We start from the raw sequence: 27,519 nt of genomic DNA, 5'->3' as shown, positions 1-27,519 counted from the left end.
CACCCCTATAGATAGTGCCCTACAAATAGCTCACCATATAGATGGTGCTCCACATATAGCCCACTCCTGTATATAGTGTCCCAAATATAGCCCACCCCAGTATATCAAGCTTATGAATCTCATTACGAGACAAGAAGAACAAAAACTAACAGAACTGGAAATCAAAATAACAGACATCAAAAAAGAACTGGATGTCTACTCAAGTCTACCCTCCTTCTCACAACTGGATATACGTACGTCCTCCTACATCGACAAATTAGACCTCTCCATAGCTGAAACAAAGAAATCTAAGTTTCAACGGGACACAAGAGACTACATGAACAACGAGGTATACAACTGGAATAGAAAAGAACGTAATTTCTCTAGACCTAGACCCATCCTAAAAAAACGCAATCAACAATATAAGCGATATAGAGACATACCCAACAGGGTAAGCTTCAGCTCCACGGAACCTGACTCCGTAGAAGGCCTTTCAGAAGATGAACAAGTTGGAATTTCTCCTCGTCCTTACCTTAGACAAGAAGACACCGCACAACTGTCAAAAAACGAGGCAGGAGGGGCGGGAGGAAGCACAAATCGGCCCTATCAAGAACAAACCCGTCACCTCCGGTCGCGAAAATTCCAGCACTACTAAATTCCAACATAATGAATCTTTCATCCTTTCCTCTCTCGGCAGACCAAGAAGAGGTCCTCACTCTGGGCCTAAATTTCGCCCCCAATAACAACTTCAATTTGTTCAACACACTGCTAGACATAAATAAATTTATTCGCAACTTAACTGTCAAAAAATACTTCCTCAAAGATTCCAGCATGACAGAAGACCTGAGCATAACCACAACGTCTACAAGCCATTCCAACATGAACGTTCAAGATAATAAACACCAATTCATGTCCGAATTTTCTTTTCAAGAACTCAGAACTCTAGCATGTTTAGAAAGTCTGCAGTCAGAACGACCGGAACAAAATGTCATGATGGCTCCTAACTTTACAACCTCAAACTCCAAATTCTACCCCGTGAACTCACGAACGGAATCCATGGACCGATTCCAATTTATCATTGAGCAAGAACTACAAAATATAGCGGACAGACTCAAGACCAACCACCCAGAACCTAACATGCCCATCCGCCTAAAAAAAGCAATAAAGACCTTGCAGAATAACAAAGAACTTACGATAAAAATGGCAGACAAGGGCGGAGGAATTGCTATTATGAATAAATCAGATTACCAAAAATCAATAATAGACATGCTATCTGATGAAAACACCTACCAAAAACTTGACACAAATCCAACAGTGAAAATAAAATTCTTAATGAAAAGTTTACTAAACGAGGGACTCCAAGGTGGGTTCATCAACCAGAAACAATTTAATTATCTATACGTTGAACAACCCATTACTCCCATAATTCATGCCTTACCCAAAACCCATAAACAAATTAATCCCCCACCAATGAGACCTATAGTCTCAGGGATAGGATCCATATTAGAAAAATTATCCGAATGGCTTGACACTCTGTTACAACCTCTGGCTCAACAAACACCTGGCTTTCTAAAGGACACCAAAAACGTCCTCACCTCTCTAAAAGATAAAATATGGAACGAGAATTACACCTGGCTAACTTGCGACGTTGTCTCACTTTATACATCAATTCCCCACCATGTAGCCTACACCGCCTTAGAAAGCCACCTCCAGACACACAGTACTTACGACAGTAATTTTCAAACGTATATCCTAAATGTTCTGATGTTCCTAATGAAGCACAATTTCTTCCAATTTGATGGTAAATTTTTTCTCCAACTGAAAGGCGTCTCTATGGGAGCCAAATTCTCCCCATCAATTGCAAACCTAGTGATGGCGTGGTGGGAGGAATCATACATTTTTTCTAGCAACAATTTTTATGGCAAAAGCATCGAGTGGTACGGACGTTACATTGATGACCTCCTGCTAATATGGAAGGGACCCATCGATTGTATTCCAAACTTTGTGGACTATCTGAACCAAAACCCCCATAATCTCAAGTTCACCTATAACCACAACAAAACGTCAATTGTCTTCTTAGACCTAGAACTTGAAGGAAAAAACGGTCAAATAATCACAACTCAAACGCACCGAAAACCTACTTCAGCCAACTCCATTTTGCATGCAAAAAGTAATCATTCCATACACACAATTAAAGCCATCCCAGTTGGAGAACTTCATCGAGCCAAAAGAAACTGCACATCAACCAACCAATTTAACATAGAACAAGATCTCATTACAACAAGACTGAGAAATAGAGGCTATCCGCAGTGGTCCCTCAATAGAGCCCGTGATATCATAACCAAAAAACCAAGAGCTCAACTTTTAGAACAGCACAAATTGAACAAACCAAATTCCAACCAACCAACTCTGGTCTTACAGCAAAGCAACCAGTTTACGGAAATAAAGCATCTAGTAAATAGATACTTACCTATTCTCATGGAGGACGTCGATCTGCGGTCCATCTTAAAGGAAGGGTGTAGAATAATAGCTAGAAAAGCTCCAACAATAGGCAGTACACTCTCACCATCCCTATTTACATCACACGAGACCAAATCAACGTGGTTGGAAACCAAAGGGTTCTACAAGTGTGGACAGCACCCCTGCAAGGTATGCCAATATGCTTATCCTACAAAAACCTTCAGTGACTCCACACAGTCAGACACATATACTATCCAAAATTACATCAATTGTAACTCTGAGTCTGTTGTCTATGTCATTGAATGCATAGATTGCCAACTAAAATATATAGGCTGTACGAACCGCAAATTCAAAATTAGGATCCTTGAACACCTCAGTTACATAAGAAATCCAAACATCTTAAACATTTCGAGTGCCTCCAAACATTTTATACATAACCACAATCGAACAGTAAAATCTTTCCGATGTTTTGCTATAGAAAAAATTAGTCTCCCCAAAAGAGGAGGCGACCTGAAACACAAAACGCATCTGCGAGAGGCCTTCTGGATATACAGATTAAAAACAAGGTTCCCACAGGGACTCAATCTCAAAAAAGAACTTATGTTCCAGTATTAAACCTAGCCCATGTTTCAATATTAACATACTCTATCTTGCTCAATCATTTACGTGTCAAAGCAACAGTCTTAAGCCTATGATCTCTCTCCACCTGGACTCAAAGTCAAAAATATTTTTGCATACATAACATGTGCTTTTTGTTTTGCAATTCACACAATATTACGACTTTTTTTAGCCATCTGTCTATAATCACCCTATTGTTCTTTATTTTTCGAATTTTTTTTCTTCCTTGCACTCCCTGCACTCCAGATCTCGATCCAGCGCATAGATACTGAGGGCCCTCCCCCAAATCCGTTTCATTATTCAACCAAAACATATATCAATCAACTCCAACATATGCATAGTTCCACTACTCAGCTGACTTCAGGAATACTCGTTCTACTTACATATCACAACACCACACATACCAAACCTTTCATAACACACAGTCCCAGCCCCCAACATCCATTTGTAGCATATTCCCAACAAGCAGCATTCAACCATAGTTCACATTAGTTCATGCCTGCTAACAGCGATGTTCTGTAAATGGAAAAGTTTTTTCCCCACATGCAGACAAACACAGAAAACCTGTAAAATAAACAAATCGCCTTGTATGATTCCTCCAGAAAGATCGCAACACAATTCCAAGTGACATTACCCGCAATAGCCAGATGCAGCCATCCCACTGCATTCATATATCATGGCGCTCCATAGTAAAAATCTTACACAAATTCCACCCCTTATACTCTTCTCAAGAACAATAACACAAAAACAGAAATATGTATTGTGGTAGATACCACGCCACATCGACTCACCTTGAATCAGAGCAGACCGGAGCGTCAGCTGACTCCAGGAGGCTCGTCAGGTGCCCTGGCTTTTCATTGGTCCATCCGATAAGCCAGTAGTACAAACGAAGCCTAGAACGTAAACAAAGATGTTAATACCACGCAACACAGAGGACCGATGTTTCAATACCTCTCGGTCGTGTCAATAAAGCATTTAGTTAAAATACTCAGATGTTCCTACTTCCCAGGCTTCGTCCTTCACCCCTTCACACGAGTATTTCCTGATAATGTTATATCTCTCAGTAGTTATCCACCTCGAACTTCCAAATGCACTGGCTTGCGTTCCAGTGACTCACCGCAAGCTGACACGCAATTAAGTTAACCAGCTGTACAAACCGGAACCTATGCATATAAAACCAGGGCCCCAGCCTCTACACTTTAAACAGCCATGATTAAGGACGTGCTCAACGTCTGAAACGCGTAGGCCCCAAGACTGGACCGTCACATCCTTCTATTTGCACACCAGGACTCCAAACTATTGGATCTTTTTAAATTGAAAATCTAGTAAACTCGGAATTAGTTTCTATTTTATCTTCTTATCGCTGGACTCAGCCTTTTGCCTTTACCTGCCTAGATAGTGCCCACATATGGACTCCAGAGCTGCAAGGCAATAGTGCTAACCACAAAGCCACCGTGCTGCCTTACATATAGCTTCCCCTATAGATAGTGCTCCACGTATAGCCCACCTCTGTAGATAGTGCCTCACATATACCCCACCCCTATAGACCGTGCCCAACATATAGCCCCCCCCTGTAGATAGTGCCCCACAGGTAACCCACCCATGTATATAGTGTCCCACATATATCCCACCCCTATAGATAGTGCCCTACAAATAGCTCACCATATAGATGGTGCTCCACATATAGCCCACTCCTGTATATAGTGTCCCAAATATAGCCCACCCCAGTATATAGTATCCCACATATAGCCCACCCCTGTAGATAGATCCCTACATATAGCTCTCCCTGTATATAGTGTCCCACATATAACCCAGCTATGTAGATAGAGCCCTACATATAGCTCCCCCTGTATATAGTGTCCCAAATATATCCCACTCCTGTATATAGTGTCCCACATATAGCCGACCCCTGTATATAGTGTCCCACATATAGCCCACCCCTGTATATAGTGTCCCACATATAGCCAACCCCTGTATACAGTGTCCCACATATAGCCCACCCCTGTAGATAGAGCCCTACATATAGCCCACCCCTGTATATAGTGTCCAACATATAGCTCCCCCTGTATATAGTACTCCACATCCCTACATATAGATCCCCCCATGTAGATAGAGCCCCCACTATAGATAATGTCACTCACAGTTTTAGTAGAAAATAAATAAAAAACTTAACATACTCACATGATCCTGTTCCCACGCCATCCGGTGGCAAAACAGATCTGCTCTCTTCTGAGCAGGTCTGCTGGAGCTGAAAAAGCGGCACGTCGTTGAAAGGTGCTGATTGGCAAGGCAGAATGACTTGCCCCATCAATCAGCTCCTTTCAACCAAGGAAGCTGTGCGATGATGTCATCACGCCGCTAGCATCAATGAAAGGCGCTGATTGGCGGGGTAAGTCATTTTGCCCCGCCAATCAGCGTCATTCTAAGGTGCTGAATGGTCCTGCACAAAACGTGCCCGGCCATTTAGCGCTAATGCATGTATTTGTACCTGCATGCTAAAGATGCAGGTACAATTACTGCAAGAGGGGATGGCTGCCGCTAGCGATGCCACCGGGCATGAGAGGGCCCGTGCCATAAATGTTAGAGACTCGGCGGCGCGGGCCGGGTAGTAGCGTCGCTACCGCTGTAGCAGCCATAACAACTGCTAGCGGTGCCATCGGGCATATGGGGGGGCGCATGTCGGCAGGCGGCCCGCGGGTCCCGTAGCAGCCGCTACGGCTACTACGGCGGTAGTTACGCCACTGCAAGAGAGTAGCTAAATGTCAAAATCACAAGCCCCCACTAGCACGCTGTACTATTCTTCTTTGTTATAATTCACGGAAACTAGTGGTGGCTAATGTTTTTGGTATTTTGGCCATTACAAAAACATTCAGCTATGCCTTTCAATAGCAACAAGGCTGTATGACATTTTTACACTAGTGTGAACCTACTGTAGATTTACCATAAATGACATGTATCTTAGACTTATGTAAAGGGGTTAGAATTTGATAATCCCGTCCCTGGCAATCTGATCTCTGTAGGTCTGGCTGCTGAAACCACTGACCCTGGCAAGCTGATGTCACTGGCGGTAGCTATAAGAAGCTGCATCTTTCCTCTGCAGCAAGTACTATAGTATTACAGGACAACCATTCACATAAATGGCCAACCATGTATATCACAAGACCATGCCAAGTCCCTCAGACCAGGAGCTGCTCCTTGTAAGAGACTCCCTCTCCATTATGTGAATTTGGAACAACTCCTTTTACTTATGTTTTTTGGCTACTTACATTCTACAATTGCTAGTTCCAACATGTATAGTCGTCTGAAAATTCTTTAGTTAGCCATTTTCACTGTGTAGTCATCAATATAACACTAGAGAGTCTAGCAGTGATGAAAGCATACGCATTTTAGAAAAAAATTAACCCATGTCCTTGCAAATAAAATGAAGAGATAAATAAACCAATTAAACTCATTGAGGATTTGTGTCTTTCTAGCCTGATGTATCCACATCCCTCTTCACGATACAATCGGAACAAAGTGCTGGTGAAGTGACAGTAAGTTGACTTGTTTCTCAACCCCAAAAAATATGATTTGCAAAGAATAAGTGAAAACTTCCAACTGTATGGACCTCAGTTACGTCTGGCACATTGGGGCAAGTCATAAATTACATTTTGCTTCACTAAAGTTATTGAACTTTCTTAATGCCACTTTGTTTTTCAATTCAATAACATTTGAAGATTTTTGTGAAGGTAAACATTCACAATTTTTACAATGCGTCAGTATATGGACTCAAGCACGTGCCAAAGCTGCATTTACTGACCTTGTACAGTGGCTCATGTGATGTGTCATATGGTCATATGATGTCTCCATGAGGCAGAGAATTCTCACCTACGTGCAATTCCTCTAGTCTATGGGAGAAATCCTCCATAATACCTGTGATGGAGCATGCTATGATTTTTTGCTTACAGATTCATACTAAATCCATGAAAAAACAACAACCCTGTGTTCCTCCATGTAAAAGCTATCAGCATGGAATTCAGGACAGGAGAGAAGTTTATATCAAAACTACATAGATGTTTGCCTACACTGATAACAATGAAACAAATTGAAGCCTCTGGATGTAAACAACAATGTATCCATTCCCTGAGGCCTCAAGCACACAACCATAATTTTTATCCGCAACTACGGATCGTAGTTGTAGATAAAATACTGACGTGTGTCCAGGCCGTCGACATGACCCACTAAAATAGGACATATCCTACTTTCGTAATCCTATACTTATCACTATGAGCATGTTCCACAAATGCGGGTGACATTCCGCGTCCCTTCCGTGCAGTATTTACTGACCATAATTAGTGCACATTCGCGTGTACGAGGCCTGACAGTGAGAAGATCTTTAAGCCCTTCCCACACTGCGCAGTACATTGACGGCGTTGGTGGGACTTAGTTCCTGCACAGCGACGTAAATGTATGGCTCGGAGATGGCATGGGCTCAGGAGATGAGGCCATGCCTTCAGCAGCGGGTGTAAATTGTTAAATTCAGCTGTCACCCTGCTGCAACGGCTGGGATCAGAGCTAACTCTGATCTCGGTTATTTTACCTCTTCGTTGCTGTTATCAATAGTGTCCGTGGCATCTATGTGGTTTTACAGAGGGAGGGAGCTCCATCGGCGACACCGATGTCACCACAACACATTTGCGGGATGTCAATGGAGTGCCACGGAAAGTTATGTGGTCTGCCATGGATGTGATCCTATTAGGCATTATATATATTATATACTGTAAATAGTATAACAATGACAGGCATAATACACTGCAATACAGAAGTATAGTGTAACATACTGCAATACAAAATTCATAAAAGTTATACAATACATTATATAGACCCCAAAATGGTGCTATTGAAAAACACAACTCATCTAGCAAAAAATCAAGCCCTCATATGGCTTTCGGAATAGCCCAAAATTGCTGTGTCCTTAAGGGGTTAAAATAGTGATGAATTAAAACACAACGGGGGAAGGTATGAGCGGTTTTATGCCGATTTTCTGATGTTGAAAAGTAAAAAATTATGGCGCATGCCCTATTTCTGCAGTATTTTTAGTTGTTTTTTTTTTTTTTTTGCAGTTTTATGCTGCTCTTGTCGCTTTTTAAGAAAAGTGGGTGGAGCTTAGTGGAAGGGGTCGGGCCATCCACAACCAATCAAATTTACCGTAAATTTACAGAAATTATAGTCGAAATCTAGATTCCTCTGTCTGGGACACTGACATCACAAGATGCAACAAATTGGGCATGGGGCCGTTTTTCATATTGATGACCTATCCACAGGATAGGCCATCAGTATATGATCGGTGGGGGTGCGACACCCGGACCACGCACCGATCAGCTGTTCTGGCTGCCTCTGGCACTGGAAGTTATGCAGTGTTTGGTGCCGGAAGCAGATGGCTCCGACCACTGTATAGCTGCCATGCTGCAGTACTGCAGCCATCCTTCTCTTTACTTGAATAGGAGCAGAGCTGCAGTGTTGCAGCATGGCAGCTATACAGTGACAGGAGCCATCTGCTTCCAACACCAACCACCGCATAACTTCCAGTGCCGGAGGCAGCCAGAACAGCTGATCGGTGCCTGGTCCGGATGTCGCACCCCAACCAATCATATACTGACGAGCTATCCTGTGTATAGGTCATCAGTATGAAAAACCACCCCATGCCCAGACAACCCCTTCAATAAATTTGTCACATCTAATCCTGTGGGCTTCAGACTCAGACTGACCTATTAAACGCCAGTCTTAGTAAATCTGCCTCCAAGATTATTAAAAAACTCTAGAAACTTTTATTGTGCTGTGATTAAGGTTCATTTACATATAGATGAATAACCCCTATAAATGTTGCCTCTTGTGACTAAGGTCCAGTGTGTGGTTATGTGAATGATACTTTTTTTTAAGAACACCATCTAAAACAACTTTTGGATATTTCTATCATGCAAGCACAAAAAAGTACAGATTCATTCTTTTAATATTGTAACATTTCGTCATGGTTTTGTTGCTTTATTTTATCTCAAATATCACAGACCGAGACAAAATTTTCTGCTGCGAAACCTTACAGCAAAACCTCAAAATGTGAAAGAGCCTCAGCTGTAAAATATTTTCCTACATGAATTGTAGTAATGCACCAAAGTGTAATTTAGATGTGTAGGCTGGTATCATATCTGAAATGTGAAATATTTCCTGTGTATGCGCTTCTTGTATTTATTTTGACAACATTTCATATACTTTATTGATCTTTTGAGTACTAACTTCTAGAAGTTGACTATGATGTCTGTTTAACATCCACAAAGTTGTCAAAATGTATTCGATTTAATGTTTCTTCGGGCATGTTCACACGGCTTATTTTCAGGCTGATTTTGTAGCAGAAAAGTCTCGTTTTACGCTCCAAAATACACTTGAATTAAGCCTGCAAACATTTTCCCATTGATTTCAATGAGAAATACACTGTGCTATTTAGATCAGGCTTTGGGTATGTTCACACGGCTTATTTTCAGCCGTTTTCCGGGTCGTAAACGGCCCGAAAAATGGCAAAAAATACGGAGGCTGAACGCCTCCAAACATCTGCCTATTGCTTTCAATGGGAAAAACTGTGTTTCGTCGCCACAGGGGCGTTTTTTATGTGGCCGTTTGTAAAAATGGCGCTTAAAAAAACGCCCTGTAAAAAAGAAGTGCATGTCACTTCTAGGAGCTGTTTTTCATTGTCTCAATAGAGAAACAGCGCCAAAAATGGGCGTAAAAAACGCATCAAAGAACGCTTGATGCATAAAAAATAGCTGAAAATCAGAAGCTGTTTTCCCTTGAAAATAGCTCCGTATTTAACAGCCATTTTTTGTTTGCCATGTGAACATACCCTTAGGGTATGTTCACATGCTAAAGTAAAAACTGCTGTAAAATACGGAGCTATTTTCAAGGGAAAACAGCTTCTGATTTTCAGCCGTTTTTAAAGCATCAAACTCTATTTGATGCGTTTTTTGGCTGTGTTTTTGGAGCTGATTTTCTATTAACACAATGAAAAACGGCTCCAAAAACGTCTTTTTTTATGGGGCGTTTTCTATGCACTGTTTTTTTTTTTAAACGGCCGTGTAAAAAAACACCCCATCTGAACGAAACTTTTTTTCCCATTGAAATCAATGGCCAGAATTTTTGAGGCAGCTTCCTTTTTTTCAGGCATTTTTCGAGGCGTTTACACCCCGAAAAACGGCTCAAAACACAGCGTGTGAACATACCCTGATTTTTACGCTGCTGAATTAAAAAAACGCTTCATAAAAAGAAGCCTCGTAAATAGAAGTAGCATGTCACGTCTTGAGGCGTTTTTGGAGCTGATTTTCCATTGACACTATGAAAAACGCCTCAAAAAATGCTTCAAAATTAAATGAAGATTCATTCTCAGAGACAAAAAACGCCTTGAAATCAGAGGCTGCTTTCTCTTGAAAGCAGCTCCGTAATTTAGAACCACTTCTTTTTGTATGTGTGAACATACCCCAGTTAAATTCAGCTAGTAAATATTTTATATTGTGACAAATAAGGTGGAATCAGATGTAGCTGCTTCTGTGGAGACCAAGACTGAGGAGGCGCAGCCCCTCCCTGATGTTCCTGCTGAGGACACTAAAATTGATGAGCAAAATGAATTAGCAGAGAAGATAATGGTGAGTCAGAAGAAACATCAGCCAAGTCAGCTCATTTATTCCATTTCATTACATTAGTCATCCATGCAGTGTCGGATTAAGTAGACCATAGGCCATGGGCTGTTACCCAAACTTGGTCCCCCCTTCCGCACCACCGCGCCGTAACTATTGTTAACACTACCTTTTTGGGCAAGCATTAACAAATGGGTGTTATGATTCCCCTTGTCACAGGGCTGTGTCCCTACATACTGACAGTATCACACTGTGCAGGGCCACATCCTCCTGACAAGGGGAATTGTCTATCAGTCCTGGACTGCAGAAAGACTTTTTGTGAAATACAAGGATTTCCTATAACAAACATGTCAGGAGAGGTCACAAATTCTCTATAAGGGCACGTTCAGACGTGGCAGAGTTTTTCCGCTGCAAATGTTGGTGCAGATTTGGGGCAATTAGGCAACGAATCTGTACCAACATTTGCATATTTGACAGGTAATTCAGACGTTGCAGAAAACCCAGCGGACTTGCCACAGATTTCAGTTTTTGCATTGCAAAGGCTGAAATACGCAGTAAAATTCCACTTCTTCTCCGCAACAGACAGTGTATGCTGCGGACTGAAAATTCTGCACCGCAGCCTATGGTCCGCAGCGGAGTTTTCCGCAACGTCTGAACTAACTTTCCTAAAAATGTATAGAAACACATGTAAAAAACGGCCGCTGGAGAATTCCACTGCGGAATGTCCGCAGCGGAATTCCACAGCAATTACGCCACGTGTGAATGTGCCCTAAATCTAGTGACTCACAGGTGACGACGCCTCAGATTCTATTAGTTTTTTTTCCTCTTTTCTTCTCCAGAGCTCATGACGACTTCTCCCGGCCATGACCCATTTTTGCAGAATTTGCCACTCAGATGTCTTTGGCTCCTCACTTTTCCAACATTTCCACACCTATAAACGAAAATAAAATTATCATGGTGCCACATACTGTGCCCCTAAATATAATAGCACCAAACACTGCGCGCCTGTATATAATACTACCATACACTGTAAAACACCACATACACACAGCCCCCTGTACATAGTGCCACACACAGCCCCCTGTATATGTCACACAACCTTATATATAGTGCTACACAGCCCTCCCCCTTTGTACATAGTGTCACGAAGCGCTCCCCCTTGTATATAGTGTCACACAGCGCTCCCCCTTTATATATAGGGCCACACAGCGCTTGACCCCTTGCATATAGGGCCACTTAGCGCTCCGCCCTTGTATATAGTGCACACAGCGCTCCCCCTTTGTATATAGTGCCACACAGCGCTCCCCTCCCCCCTTGTAAATAGGTTCACACGGCACTTCCCCCCTTGTATACAGGGCTACACAGCGCTTCCCCCTTGTATATAGGGCCACATAGCGCTCCCCCTCTGTATATAGTGCACACAGCGCTCCCCCTTTGTATATAGGGCCACACAGCCCTCCCCCTCTTGTATATAGTGACACAGAGCACTCCCCCCTTTGTATATAGTGTCACACAGCGCTCCCATCCTCCTTGTATATAGGCCCACACAGCGCTACCCTCTCCCTTGTATATAGGGCCACCCAGCACTCCCCCTTGTATATAGTGTAATGGAGCACCCCCCCCCCTCCTTGAATATATACACAGCGCTACCCCCACCTAAGAAAAAAATATATATTTTACTTACCTTGCCCCCATGGCAGCCACTCCAGCTGGACGCATGTGAATCCTCCGGACTGGAAGCATGCACAGACTGGCGTGATGCAGTACCTGCGCAGGGAGTCTTCCCAGCGCCTTATTGGCTGCAGGCCTAACGTGGCCTGCAGCCTATAATATTCATTTGTATCTGAGTCCTTAGGACTCAGATACTAATGAATGTGGCTGCCGCTAGCACCGGGGCCTGAGGGGGCCCGTGCGGTCATGTGCGGTTCGGGCCCTAATGATGATCCGCCACTGCATCCATGGCCCTAGCTCATAATCATATCTAAAATAAGAAGTTGTTCCTAATTGTATTTTCAGCAGTATTTAGTAAATCAGTTGCTCACTTTATTAGGAAATATAAATAGCAGAGATATAACCTAAAGCAGAGGTCTCCTATTTTTTGCTCTGCAGCTTTCACTGTATATGGGTAAAGCCTTGTTCACATCTGTGTCAGTGTTTACTGGAAGCGACAGTTCCGTTGCATGACGAAAATCTGTCAGCGCCCGACGAAACCATTGACTTTAGAGGGATTCCATCGTGTTTCTGTCATGGTGTCCGTCATTTTACCAGAAACAATAGCGCAGCATATCCTAAGCTATGACTGCTTATTGAGGGCTATATAGGAGAATGAGGAGGCATGCAGCTATCACTGTATATTGGAGGTGGTCACTGTCACAATACAGTATATGTGGGCAGTGACTGTCAAAGTATATGAGGCAAACAAAAATGGACAAGGAGGCAGCACTTCCAAAAATGTAACAGCCTTTAATCACCCATGCAACGTTTCAGTCCACCAGGACCTTTCTCAAGCATGGGCAAAAAACAAGGTCTCAAACAGCTATGTAGACATAAGAATAAAAAATGTATAGCTGATGGAATGCAGTCCTTAAACGGTTGTTTCCAACACACAAAGTGATGGCATATGGCGAGGATATGCCATCACTTTGTGATCGGTGATGGTAAAACTGCTGGGAACTCCACTGATCCTGGGAGTGAAGGGGCACCAGCGCTGCATCCCCTTCTCAGTTTTTCCCTGTGCAGCAGGTAGCCAGGAGCACCGCTGTTTAGGGGGAAAAACTAAAAAGGGGACACAGCACTAAAACAGCAATGCGGCCCCTTCAATCTCAGCATCGGTGGGGGTCTCGGTAATCGGACCCCCACCGATCACAACGTGATGGCATATCCCATCACTGTTCTTGGTGTGATGGGAATAACCCTTTAAGTGGTGAAGGCTATGGCTATACATAGTCTTTTTAATACACAGCATGACAGTTGCAGTTAATAGCATTGCATTCAGTGATTGCATTGCATTGAGTCAGGTGAAATTTGCATGTACAGTAGATGTGAATGTCATGAGATTTTTATGCAGCTGTCGATAAAGTCTGTATACAACCTCAGGATCACGTGGCATCAGTCTGCATACTAAAAGCAGTGTTAGCAGATGATTTAATAGGTAATTAATATCACTGACACAGAAGAAAAAAACACTTACAGAATGCACATCTGTATAGTCAACATAATTTTATTTCTGCTTGTCTGGAAAACTGTGCCATATGCCCAAAAGATTAATGATAAAACCGCATGCACGGTATAATTGCAATCTGCAGAAGTTAATTCATGGATAAAACAAACATTGAAACTAGACGTCTACTGTAGTTTTATCATTAGTGTACATTACAGGGTCCAGATTTTTTCCATTATGTGCTAAAACATAGTGAAAAATATTTAGTTTTAATTAATTTACTTAATTTCTTTGTGTGCTTAAGTATTATGCAGATTTTTGCCTCTCTTTTCCACTGGGGCATAGGGAATTTTTTAATAGGGGGCACTGCTATAAACTGGCTGTTAAGGGGTACTGCTGCAGGGTCTTTCCCATATCAAGGCATTGATGCATATTTTCTCTGTTACAGGGTCACTGTAAAAGGATGAATCTTTTATGGGGTCACTGTTGCAAGCCTGCTCTATTATGGGGGAAATATTGCAGGCTGGCTCTGTTGAGGGGACACTGTTTCAGACTAACTCGGCTATGGGGACATTGTGTTTGGCTCTGTAATAGAGTCTTGTCACTGACAGTGTTATGGAGTCAATGTAATTGGCCCAGTTATGAGGAAAAAGTCGCTGAAAGTTTTAGGCCAGAACCACACACGCAGTATTTGGTGCAGTTTTGGGCTCCGTTTTTTTAGCCAAAACCAGAAATGGATCCAAAAGGAAGGAAAGGTATAAAGAAAAGACTAATACATCTCCTTTCTTTTGTGTCCATTCCTGTTTGGTTGAAAAAAACTGTGCCAAAAACTGCATCAATACTGTGCGTGTGATCCTGGCCTAAAAGATAGAGAAATATAAGCCTTAGGGCTTATTCAGACAAATGTAGAATATGTCTGTGTGGCGGACGTTTTTTTAACGGTCGCCACATGGACGCATGTATTTCAATGGGGCCGTTCACACGGCCGTTGTTTTAACGGACCATGTGAATAGCCCGTGAAGAAATAGGACATGCCCTATTTTCGTCCGTATTCACGGATCCCTCAATAGACTCAAGTCTATGAGGGATCAGTGAAAACGGGTCCCGCACAGGTGCCACTCGGACGTGAAAGACGGACATTTTTTTACTCGTTTGTGTGAATCTGTCCTAATGACGTTACTAAGCCATAAGAACAGTGGCCACACACTCTTCACTGACCAAACATGCATGAGGGCAAAAGCACCAGTTCTTAACAGAAGCGGTGTATGTGAGATAGATAGATAGATAGATAGATAGATAGATACAGAGGCGTAGCTAGGTTCTCCAGCACCCGGGGCAAAGATTCAGTTTGGCGCCCCCCCCCCCCCCAACCTCTTTCCCGACATCTCCTTCCCCCTCGCCGTGTTTGTTTTCTCTACCAATCGACGTGTCATTTCTTTTTATGTAACGCGAGCATAATATTATTTGTACATTTCACAAGCAATATGGTTCTATATACAGCCCCAGAAGCAAGCTCACTACATATATACAACACCAGCACAAATACAGCTCAATTTAGTGCAACCCCTGCCGTATAGGTGTGTACGGCGTAAAACTACAGCTCCCAGCATGGCCCGAACAATGGTAAGGATATGCTGGAAGATGCCGTTTCACAAAAAATAAATCCTATCATAATCATCTCGCTGCAGATCATACAGTGACTACAGTACTGATTAGAGGCAGAATAAACATTTACATTAGGTGACTCACCGGTGACGTCTCAGATTCTAGTTCTTTCTCTCCATCCGGTCCAGACCTCTATGACGACTTCTCCCGGTCACAGCCCATTTCTGCAGTTTGCCGCTCACATGTCTTCAGCTTCTCACTTTTCCAACATTTCTGCACCTATAAATAAATATAAAGTTCTCATTATACCACACACTACGCCCCTAAATATAATAGCGCCATACACTGCACTCTAATTATAATAGCACCATACACCGTATCCCACACACACCGTGACCACTGTAGATAGTGCCCCCATATAGCCCACCCCTGTATATAGTGTCCCACAAATAATTCCCCTTATAGTGCTCTACAGATAGCCCACCCCTGTAGATATAGCCCACCCCTGTATATAGAGCTCTACAGATAGCCCAATCATGTATGTAGCCCCCCTGTAGATATAGCCCACCCCTGTATATAGTGCTCCACATATAGTCCACCCCTGTATATAGTGTTTCACAGATAGCCCACCCCTGTATATAGCCCCCCTTGTACATATAGTCCACCCCTGTATATAGTGCTCCACTAGATAGTCCACCCCTGTATATAGTGCTCCACAGATAGCCCACCCCTGTATATACTATATACAAGGGTGGGCTATCTGTGGAGCACTACATACAGGGGTGGGCTATATCTACAGGGGGACTATATACAGGGGTGGGCTATATCTACAGGGGGACTATATACAGGGGTGGACTATATATACAGGGGTGGCCTATCTACAGGGGGACCATATCTACAGGGGGACCATATCTACAGGGGGACCATATCTACAGGGGGACCATATCTACAGGGGGACCATATCTACAGGGGAACCATATCTACAGGGGGACCATATCTACAGGGCTGGGCTATACACAGGGGGGCTATATCTACAGGGGTGGGCTATACACAGGGGGGCTATCTACAGGGGTGGGCTATACACAGGGGGGCTATATCTACAGAGGGGGGCTATACACAGGGGTGGGCTATACACGGGGAATATATCTACAGGGGGGCTATATCTACAGGGGGGGCTATATACTGGGGTGGGCTATCTATGGAGCACCATATACAGGGGTGGGCTATATCTACAGGGGGCTATATACTATGTAGCCCACCCCTGTATATGGTGCTCTATAGACAGCCCACTCCAGTATATAGCCCCCTGTAGATATAGTCCCCCTGTAGATATAGTCCCCCTGTATATAGCCCAGCCCTGTAGATATAGTCCCCCTGTATATAGCCCCCCGGTAGATATAGTCCCCCTGTATATAGCCCAGCCCTGTAGATATAGTCCCCCTGTATATAGCCCCCCTGTATATAGCCCAGCCCTGTAGATATAGTCCCCCTGTAGATAGACACCCCCCCCCCCCGTAGACAAAGTCCCCCCCATAGATACAGACACACACTTCTATTACAATTAAAAAAAAATAAATAAATTCAAACTCACCTTAATCCCGCTCCCACGCCGTCCGGCAGCCATGGAGACCTGCTCTCTTCTGTGCAGGTCTCCAGGGGGTTGAACACAGCGTCTATGAAAGGCGCTGATTGGCTGGGCAGGATGACTTTCCCTGCCAGTCAGTCAGCGCCTTTCATCGACGGAAGCGTCACTGGTACAAAAGGTACCAGTCGCTTGATTCGTGGAGAGGCGCTGAATGGCCGGGCACGGAACGTGCCTGGTCATTCATTGCTTCTAATTGTACCTGTGTCCTTGCGACACAGGTACAATTATAGTGCAGGAGGAGGGGGCGCTTGCGCCCCCCTCTGGGCTGCGCCCGGGGCACGTGCCCCGCCTGCCCCCCCCTAGCTACGCCCCTGGATAGATAGATAGATAGATTAGTAATTTTGTTCTGGGCAAACAGTTTCTAATAATGGCAAAAGAAAAATAGTCAATTCTTTCATACTATTGACCGTAGTCAGTGGCCGGAATTAGCCATAATACATAGATAAGGCATTGTGTCATCTTAAAATTATTCCATTCATTAGTTTTTTCACCCATTAATTCATCATCCATTTCATGGTCATTCTTATTGTTGGTCATACCTGACATGGTTGTTTCATTCTTTCCATCCTGTGAAGGAAACTATTGAATCTGAAGATATGAAGACAGCTGAAGAAGCTGACACCGAGGGCAGCAAGGTAGGTGTCTGCCCTGTAAACAGGAAATCATGATGGATTCATATTGCTTAGGCGTCATAGATATGTTGTGGATTTTCATTGTGAATTCTGCACTGAATTCTGAACTGCAAAACTTATAGTACAATGTATGTGAATGGGGATTTTCAAAACCCCATTCACATTTAGCTGAAAAATTCTGCATGGATTTCAGGGCATGTTGCAAATTTTCATATCCGCAGCATGCCAATTCTGTAGCGAATTTGTCGTACATTTTCACTACGGATGTCACCCTTTGCAATTCAAAGGATTCATCGCGGATTTGCAGCATGTTTTTTTCTGCCATTTTAGCATGAGAAGGTTATCACAGCACAAGTACATTTTTTTACTGAATATTCATAATTATATAACATCTTGTAATAATTTCAACAAATGCTTTTTTTCTATAGTGTGTTAATTGCTCCATTCATTGTTTATTCATCATACAATTCACGGTAATTTTTACACTTGCAAATTTGCCATTATACTCTATTGATGGTCATACCTAACATGCTTGTTACACTGTTTCCTTACTGTGAAGGAAACTATTGAATCTGAAGATATGAAGACAGCTGATGAAGCTGACACGGAGGGCAGCAAGGTAGGTGTCTGCCCTGTAAACAGAGAATCCTGCTGGATTCATATTCCTTACATTTCTTTCAAATGTAAGGGGTTTTTCCTGCCTTTTTTACCCGTGAAGGTCATCCCAGCATGTGTACTGTCCTTTGTTCATTAATAACAGTTATGGAAATATCTTACAATAAGTTTCAAGCAGATTTAAGGTATTAAGTTGGTACAAGCAAAACAGACACAATGCGAAATAATAAATAATTAAAGCGGTATTACCATCTAAGACATTTATGGCATATCCACAGCATATGCCATAAATGTCTCTTCGATGCGAATCCCACCTGTGAGACCCGCATCTATCTCCTGAATTGAGGTCCCCTGACCCCGTCCCGCTCTGTTGCAGTTTCTGTAAATCCTATTAACTTTTATGGAACTTACAGAAACAGCATAGCTCAACAAGCTTGGCCAGCACCCCCTCCCCAAACAGGGTGGGGTCTGGGAACTACCATTTGGGAGATAGGTGCGGTTCCCAGAGCTGGAACCCCACATCTAGAAGGCATATTATGGCCTATCTTGTGGATAAGTCATGCATTTCTAAGATGGGAAAAATGCTTTAATTAGGTTATAATCGGTGAGAATCTTCTCCTGGACTAAATGTTTATTTTCATGACTATTAGCATGTAATAGCATGATTGCAATTTGACTTTAAAGGGAACCTGTCAGCACGTTCATGCTGCCCTTACCACAGACAGCATGATATATCGACATGTGTCCTGAATACACTAAACTATGTTGTAATTTAAAATGATGCAGCGTTTTAGAGAAATCATAGTTTTGAGAAGTGCCAGGCCAAAGAAGCAGTTTTCACTGGGCAGCTCCCCTCCAGCTTATCCTTGCCCAGCTCAGTTTAATTGAAATGGAAAGGGAAGCTGCCCAGTAGACACAATAAACCTAGTTTAGTGCAATCAAGGCATTTGTGGCCACATCAGGCTGCCCGCGGTCAGGGCAGCATAAATGTGCGGACAGTTCCCCTTTCAAACACACACCTATTATTCTAAGCAGTGATCATACAGGCAACCTACAGTGAAGGAAATAAGTATTTGATCCCTTGCTGATTTTGTAAGTTTGCCCACTGTCAAAGACATGAACAGTCTATAATTTTTAGGCTAGGTTAATTTTACCAGTGAGAGATAGATTATATTTAAAAAAAAACAGAAAATCACATAGTCAAAATTATATATATTTATTTGCATTGTGCACAGAGAAATAAGTATTTGATCCCCTACCAACCATTAAGAGTTCAGCCTCCTCCAGACCAGTTACACGCTCCAAATCAACTTGGTGCCTGCATTAAAGACAGCTGTCTTAAATGGTCACCTGTATAAAAGACTCCTGTCCACAGACTCAATTAATCAGTCTGACTCTAACCTCTACAACATGGGCAAGACCAAAGAGCTTTCTAAGGATGTCAGGGACAAGATCATAGACCTGCACAAGGCTGGAATGGGCTACAAAACCATAAGTAAGACACTGGGTGAGAAGGAGACAACTGTTGGTGCAATAGTAAGAAAATGGAAGACATACAAAATGACTGTCAATTCACATCGATCTGGGGCTCCATGCAAAATCTCACCTCGTGGGGTATCCTTGATCCTGAGGAAGGTGAGAGCTTCACGGGGGGAACTTGTTAATGATCTCAAGGCAGCTGGGACCACAGTCACCAAGAAAACCATTGGTAACACATTACGCCGTAATGGATTAAAATCCTGCAGTGCCCGCAAGGTCCCCCTGCTCAAGAAGGCACATGTACAGGCCCGTCTGAAGTTTGCAAATGAACATCTGGATGATTCTGAGAGTGATTGGGAGAAGGTGCTGTGGTCAGATGAGACTAAAATTGAGCTCTTTGGCATTAACTCAACTCGGCGTGTTTGGAGGAAGAGAAATGCTGCCTATGACCCAAAGAACACCGTCCCCACTGTCAAGCATGGAGGTGGAAACATTATGTTTTGGCTGTGTTTCTCTGCTAAGGGCACAGGACTACTTCAACGCATCAATGGGAGAATGGATGGAGCCATGTACCGTCAAATCTTGAGTGACAACCTCCTTCCCTCCACCAGGACATTAAAAATGGCTCGTGGCTGGGTCTTCCAGCACGACAATGACCCGAAACATACAGCCAAAGCAACAAAGGAGTGGCTCAAAAAGAAGCACATTAAGGTCATGGAGTGGCCTAGCCAGTCTCCAGACCTTAATCCCATCGAAAACTTATGGAGGGAGCTGAAGATCCGAGTTGCCAAGCGACAGCCTCGAAATCTTAATGATTTACAGAAGATCTGCAAAGAGGAGTGGGCCAAAATTTCATCTAACATGTGTGTAAACCTCATCATCAACTACAAAAAACATCTGACTGCTGTGCTTGCCAACAAAGGTTTTGCCACCAAGTATTAAGTCCTGTTTGCCAAAGGGATCAAATACTTATTTCCCTGTGCACAATGCAAATAAATACATATAATTTTGACAATGTGATTTTCTGTTTTTTTTTTTAACAGGTTCCCGACCGCTGGCCGTATTTATACGGCCAGCGGTCAGGGTCTCTAAAGTCCGCCGTATAGACTATTTACGGCGGCACTTCAGAGACTGTGCACGCGCGATCGCGTGCACACAGCTCTGTGCCCTGGCTGTTGCTAACAGCCATGGGCACTGGGCAGAATGTCAGGGGTCAATCTTTTGGCCCCTGAACATGTGATCGCTGTGACAACCAATCACAGCGATCACATGCATTTCTGCATAGAAAACAGTGTGCACGCGATCGCGTGCACACAGCCCTGTGCCCACGCTGTTACCAACAGCTCTGGGCACTGGGCAGAGTATCAGGGACCAATCTGATGGTCCCTGAACATGTGGTCGCTGTGAAAACCTATCACAGCGACCACATTTGTTTTATTTTGACTTTTCTGGCAGTAAATCTCCTGCCTCTTTTCTTCTCCTCAAACATTGTTTCAGTTTGAGGAGAAGAAGAGACTCGGGAGAATTGCTGCCAGAAGATTACAGTTACAGTTACACAAAAAATACAGTTACACTCTAAAACATTCTCTGTATAGATAGAAATCTATCTATCTATACAATCTATCTATCCATCTATCTTTTTTTCTATATATCTACCTTTCTATCTTTTATTCTATTAGAATAGGCAGGTAGGGAGTATATAATTATATATATATCCACATATATATAATATATATAGCAATAGCGGTTTATTTTTTTGTTAGCGGTAGTGTAGATATATATAGCAGTTAGTTTGTGTGTTTTATATAAAAAAAAAACAATTTGTTTAGTTAGTGTTAGTTACGTTATGGCGAGGAAGTTGTTTAGCGCCGAGGAGGCATACGCCATGCTGTGGTCTGAGTCGGAGACCGCATCAGAGATGGCGTCCGAGATGGAACCTGTTTTAGGTAGTGACGATGACAGCGTCACTTCAGGTTCATCTTCAGGGGACGTTGTCCCTGATGCAGTTGAAACTGCAGAACTTGAAAGCGCAGGGCCAAGTAGCGCTGTAGCACGGGACAGCCTGGTCCCTTCAGTCCAGGCTCTTGTATGGGCACCTGCCCCATCTTTTGGGCCTAGAATCCACGGATTTACTGCCACTCCTGGCATAACCGTGGACAATACAAATTTTGTCCAAATGGATTACTTCCATTTATTTATAACGGACGACATCCTAAATCAGATTGTCCACGAAACAAATTTATATGCCACTCAATATATAAGGCAGAAACCTTCATCCACCCATGCCAGAGATTGGACGCCCACCAATTTGCTGGAATTAAAAAAAATTTTGGGGCTCACCCTAAATATGGGTATTGTCAAAAAGCCCTCCATTAGGTCTTACTGGTCAACAAGACCCGCCCAAGCCACCCCAGTATATTCTGCAGTAATGCCCAGGTCTCGTTATGAGACAATAATGAGGTTCCTCCACTTCAATGACAACGCACAGGCCCCCCCAAGTACCGATGCAAACCGGGATCGGTTGTTCAAAATAAGACCGCTAATAAATTCCCTGAATAATTTATTTCTGCAACCCCTGAGCAGAATGTAAGTGTGGACGAATCCCTCCTCAACTTTCATGGCAGACTTAGCTTTCGCCAATATCTACCTTCAAAAAGGGCAAGATATGGCGTTAAGCTCTACAAATTGTGAAAGCGGGTCAGGATATACCACCGCCTTCAGAATTTATGAAGGGCGGGACCGCACAATAAATGTTCCTGGATGCCCCCCTGATCTTTCCACCAGCAGTAAGATCGTGTGGGAGATAATGCAGCCTCTGCTTCACAAGGGGTACCACCTGTACTGTGATAATTTTTAATCGAGTGTGCCCCTGTTTAGGCATTTGCATGCTGCAAGGACTGGGGCATGTGGTACCATGCGCAAAAACAGAATTGGTTTTCCACAGCAATTAGTGGGGAAGCGCATGGTAAAGGGGGACTCCTGTGCTTATGCATCTGAGAAATTGCTGGCGGTCAAGTTCAGGGATCGCAAAGACGTGTATGTGCTAAGCACGATTCATACCGCAGGAACAGTGGCAGTGAGGGAAAGGGGGGCAACATCGGACAAGCACAAACCAGTGAGCGTGTCCGAATATAACAAGTACATGGGGGGGGGTGGATTTAAGCGACCAGGTTTTACAGCCCTATTTAGTAAAACGCAAAACTAAAACCTGGTACAAAAAAGTGGCCATTTATTTGTTACAGGTGGCCATCCACAACTCATTTGTGCTCTACAAAAAAAACAGAGGCAGAGACACATACCTGGATTTCCAGGAAAAAATTATTGAAGGCCTCATTTTTGATGTTCAGGACACCCGAGAATGCCCCCAGTCTGAGGATGTAACGCGACTGACTGAAAGACACTTCATCAGTCGGATTCCCCCAACACCAACCAGAAGCAACCCTCAGAAAAAGTGCCGCGTCTGCAGAAAAGACGGGCACCGCAAAGATTCCCGATATTTCTGTCCCTCATGTCCCTCACAACCAGGCCTGTGCATTGAGCCATGTTTTAAAAAATACCACACTGTTCTGAATTATTAGATTTTAGTTAATTCGTTGAAAATATATTTGCCCTACATTACGTTTTTATTTTTCCCCTGATTTTACTCCAAGGGTGAGGGAGGGAATGGGTGGGGGGTGGATGTCATGTTTGCATATTCTCTAATGTTCATCTGCTGGAGAGCTCCATTTGCATAAACCTGCAATTTCTTATTTTAGAAAACCCAAAAAAATAAATTCCCATTATACCCCTAGATGAATATTTTGGGATCTCGGCTTCAAGAGCAGATATTTTGGAAGTGTTATAGAAACTCTGTTGAGTTTTGTAAAACCAGCTTTGAAAAAAAGCGATTTGTGAAATAATCTTCTTCTATCGTCCGCCCTCCTACTTCTCTATGTGATAAATAAGACACACATATTTGGTATCCCCATGCTCAGGAGAAGTGGAAGAATGTGAAAGGAGATGAATTTTGTCCGTGGTCTATGCCGTGTGTGAAAAATGCTGGTATAAACTGACGCATTTGCTAAAAAATTGCTAATTTTATTTTGATCCATCTTATTCAAGAAACTTTCAGAAGAAAACTGGACTGTCTAAAAATATGATAAACCCCTTGAAGAAAACCTTGTGGGGTCTACTTGCGTGAATGAAGTAATTTATGGGGTGATTCTAATCTTTCAGCAGCATTAGGCCCCCCAGAAAACAGTATGCGGCTATAAAATCAAGTGCAGAATTCCTGGACCGAAAAGGCCAAAAAGCCTCCTTTTATGCCAAGCCCTGGCACATGCCCGTGAATAAAGCACACATATTTGGTATCCCCATGCACAGGAGAAGTGGAAGAATGTGAAATGCGATGAATTTTGTCCGTGGTCCATTTTGTGTGTGAAAAAGCTAGCATAAACTGACGCATTTGTTAAAAAAAAAGGTAATTTTATTTTGTTCCATCTTATTCAAGAAACTTTCAGAAGAAAACTGGACTGTCTAAAAATATGATAAACCCCTTGAAGGAAACCTTGTGGGGTCTACTTGTGTGAATGAAGTCATTTATGGGGTGATTCTAATGTTTCAGCAGCATTACGCCCACCAGAAAACAGTATGCTGCTATAAAATCAAATGCAAAATTCCTGGACCGAAAAGCCTCCTTTTATGCCAAGCCCTGGCACATGCCCGCACAGTGAATAAGGCACACATATTTGGTATCCCCATGCACGGGAGAAGTGGAAGAATGTGAAAGGAGATGAATTTTGTCCGTGGTCTATACCGTGTGTGAAAAATACTAGCCTAAACTGACGCATTTCCCAAAAAATAGCTGATTTTTTTTTGTTCCATCTTATTCAAGAAACTTTCAGAAGAAAACTGGACTTGCTAAAAATATGATAAACCCCTTGAAGGAAACCTTGTGGGGTCTACTTGTGCGAATGAAGTCATTTATGGGGTGATTCTAATGTTTCAGCAGCATTACACCCCCCAGAAAACCGTATGCTGCTATTAAATCAAATGCAAAATTCCTGGACCGAAAAGGCCGAAAAGCCTCCTTTTATGCCAAGCCCTGGCACATGCCCGCACAGTGAATAAGGCACACATATTTGGTATCCCCATGCACGGGAGAAGTGGAAGAATGTGAAAGGAGATTAATTTTGTCCGTGGTCCATACCGTGTGTGAAAAATGCTAGCATAAACTGGCGCAATTGCTAAATTCTTGCATTTTTTTCCAATTTTGCCCACTTTAGAGAAAAAAATAAAAATGATATATACTGACAAATGCCACTAAAACAAAGCCCTATCTGTCCTTTAAAAAGAGTGTAAAATTCAAAGATGAACTTTATTCACCTGCTGAGTTATAGTCATCTAAAGAAGCGCATAGCAAAATTGTGAAATTTGCTCTGGTCATTTAGCTGTAAAACAGCCTAGTCCTTAACCGGTTAAATATAATCTATCTCTCACTGGTAAAATTAACCTAGCCTAAAAATTCTAGACTGTTCATGTCTTTGACAGTGGGCAAACTTACAAAATCAGCAAGGGATCAAATACTTATTTCCTTCACTGTATGTAGAGTGTTATGCACAAGGCAGAGCCCCATGCACAGAGACTGTATGGAGATACATGGAGTCCCTGCAGTTCCTTAGTACACAGCTGTAAGCACGGACTTCAAGGATAGAAGACTGTCAATCGGCTTACCATGACAACCACCCTCTTCCCCTTGTAATAAGACACCGACTCTTATTGTGGTGAAAGGCTATACCCGCATTTATTAAGCAATATTTCCACAAAATATAGGCAAGGAAATAATAACATATAAATAACATATAAATAACATATGCACTAATATTCTGCAAATATTACAAACATTTTGCAATCAAACATTTCCCCTGCTCTTCTCTTGTAAACTATAACCTATGGAAGAATAAATGATCCTTGAAGGCAGTCTCCATTCTCGCCCCACTTGTCATGTGAGGTAAATCACGTTACCCATGGTCGTCCACACCTGAACCAAGGGCACCAAGTACATGAAAGCTGCTCCTGAGGACTCCATCCCCCCAGGAGCTCCACTTGTTGTATATTGACAACAATTCATATGCACGACCCATTTACGTGCACCTGTCCATTATTTTCTTCCTCCAAGTACCCCTTCTCCCCGCCACAGATGGACTACAGTGACACCTTACTGTCGTCCGTCCCGCCACACCCTCAGGGCGAGTTCCAATCCATCTTGTAAGCCAGAGGCCCACAAATCCATGCCTATAGCATTAAGGTGAACACCATCCCCCCTCCTAAACTCTGGGTAAGGACACTCTAAGTCCCTACCGGACCACCACACCACCATTCCTCCTCACAAAACTGGCCACCTCCTTATTAATTTTAGCCCGGGCTTTATTCACGCCATCCACAGACCGCGCGTGTTACCACGTCCTCCGAGCCACCATATCCGACCACACCACTATAATATCAGGAAAAGTAGACCAAAGCCGGAGTAGATCCATCTTGATATCTCTAACGATTTCCCTAGAGGGCCGCATGCTCAAATCATTGCCCCCCGCGTGAATCACTAAAACTTCTGGGGGTCTCTCCATTGCAGCATAGAACTGAACCTCAGAATGGAGCCTGAGCCCCAACCACCGCACCTGCATCACCGACCTATGAAAACCCAATTGCCGACCATCAGCGCAAAGGGCACCCCAATAAACAAATGAGTGGCCGATGATGCATGCCAGACACGCTGTTGAGCCTGAAAGACAACAAGAATATGACAACAACATGCAATACACTCGTAGGAAACAACCAGCAAACATAATCAACACAATAACTGAGGGCGAACATAACCCTTAAACCTGGCAGACTCCCACCTCCCAATCTTCTTAATCACTGAATCAGCCAACGAGCTGCCTCCGTGGCAGCCCTATACGGAGAGAAGGAGAGCAGAAACCCCTAGCATCCAAACCCAAAGCAACTACACACCTAAAACACAGATCCACAAATTGATAACGGGACAACAATTTACCATTTGCATGTATGAACAGTGGTGAACCCCCGATAGGCCGCAAAGCCAAGAACTTCTCAACACAAAAAAACTAACACAACTCAGACCCCGCAAGACCGGCCAACACTACACGTAACCCCTTACCATACTGATCAGTTTTAGACCGGCTTATCACACAGGCCACATGCCCCGCCGAAACTGCTACATCACATACCTGTAGGCCACCACACACCACCCCACTTGGAGACACTAATTCTGAAACACGAAATGCACCAAAAAATGCCAAAGAAAATGCAGCCCTGAATAAACACACTTCGTAATCGGATACACACATGGTCCCCAACCGCACATACAGATTTTCCAAGAGCTCAAACGACGCAGGTCGCCGCGAGTCACGTCTGACTCCTTGTTTCTGATACCCACACAGTGGCAGTTTTACTAAAAAAGATTTAGAAACATCCACAAAACCCCTCAGTTTACACCAAAAACCCACAGCGGCCACCCGCCCACATGCAACAGAGAAAGACGCCCCATCACAGAAAGACAAACTTACAAAGTATAATAATGAAGAAAGCAAAGCCTCCTCTGACTCATCCGCACCCACCTGCCCCAGCAATTCCTCCCATTGCGCCTATACCCTAGAATATGCCGACCAC

At 43.3% G+C, this 27,519-nt stretch overlaps 1 protein-coding gene across 1 annotated transcript in view; it reads left to right on the top strand.

Annotated features, from left to right (window-relative positions):
* The window catches only part of AMPH (amphiphysin), a 241,956-nt gene that overhangs the window by 189,637 nt on the left and 24,800 nt on the right, over positions 1–27,519 (top strand). Inside the window, exons 16-19 of the mRNA XM_075826928.1 lie at positions 6,531–6,590; positions 10,605–10,724; positions 17,701–17,760; positions 18,317–18,376. Coding sequence (XP_075683043.1) covers positions 6,531–6,590; positions 10,605–10,724; positions 17,701–17,760; positions 18,317–18,376 — 300 coding nt within the window. The remainder of the gene's footprint in view (positions 1–6,530; positions 6,591–10,604; positions 10,725–17,700; positions 17,761–18,316; positions 18,377–27,519) is intronic.

Source organism: Rhinoderma darwinii, chromosome 5 (assembly GCF_050947455.1).
Source record: "Rhinoderma darwinii isolate aRhiDar2 chromosome 5, aRhiDar2.hap1, whole genome shotgun sequence".
NCBI classification, from domain to species: domain Eukaryota; kingdom Metazoa; phylum Chordata; class Amphibia; order Anura; family Rhinodermatidae; genus Rhinoderma; species Rhinoderma darwinii.
The sequence above is the reverse complement of the archived record's forward strand: the minus strand, read 5'-3'. Positions and strand labels throughout refer to the sequence as shown.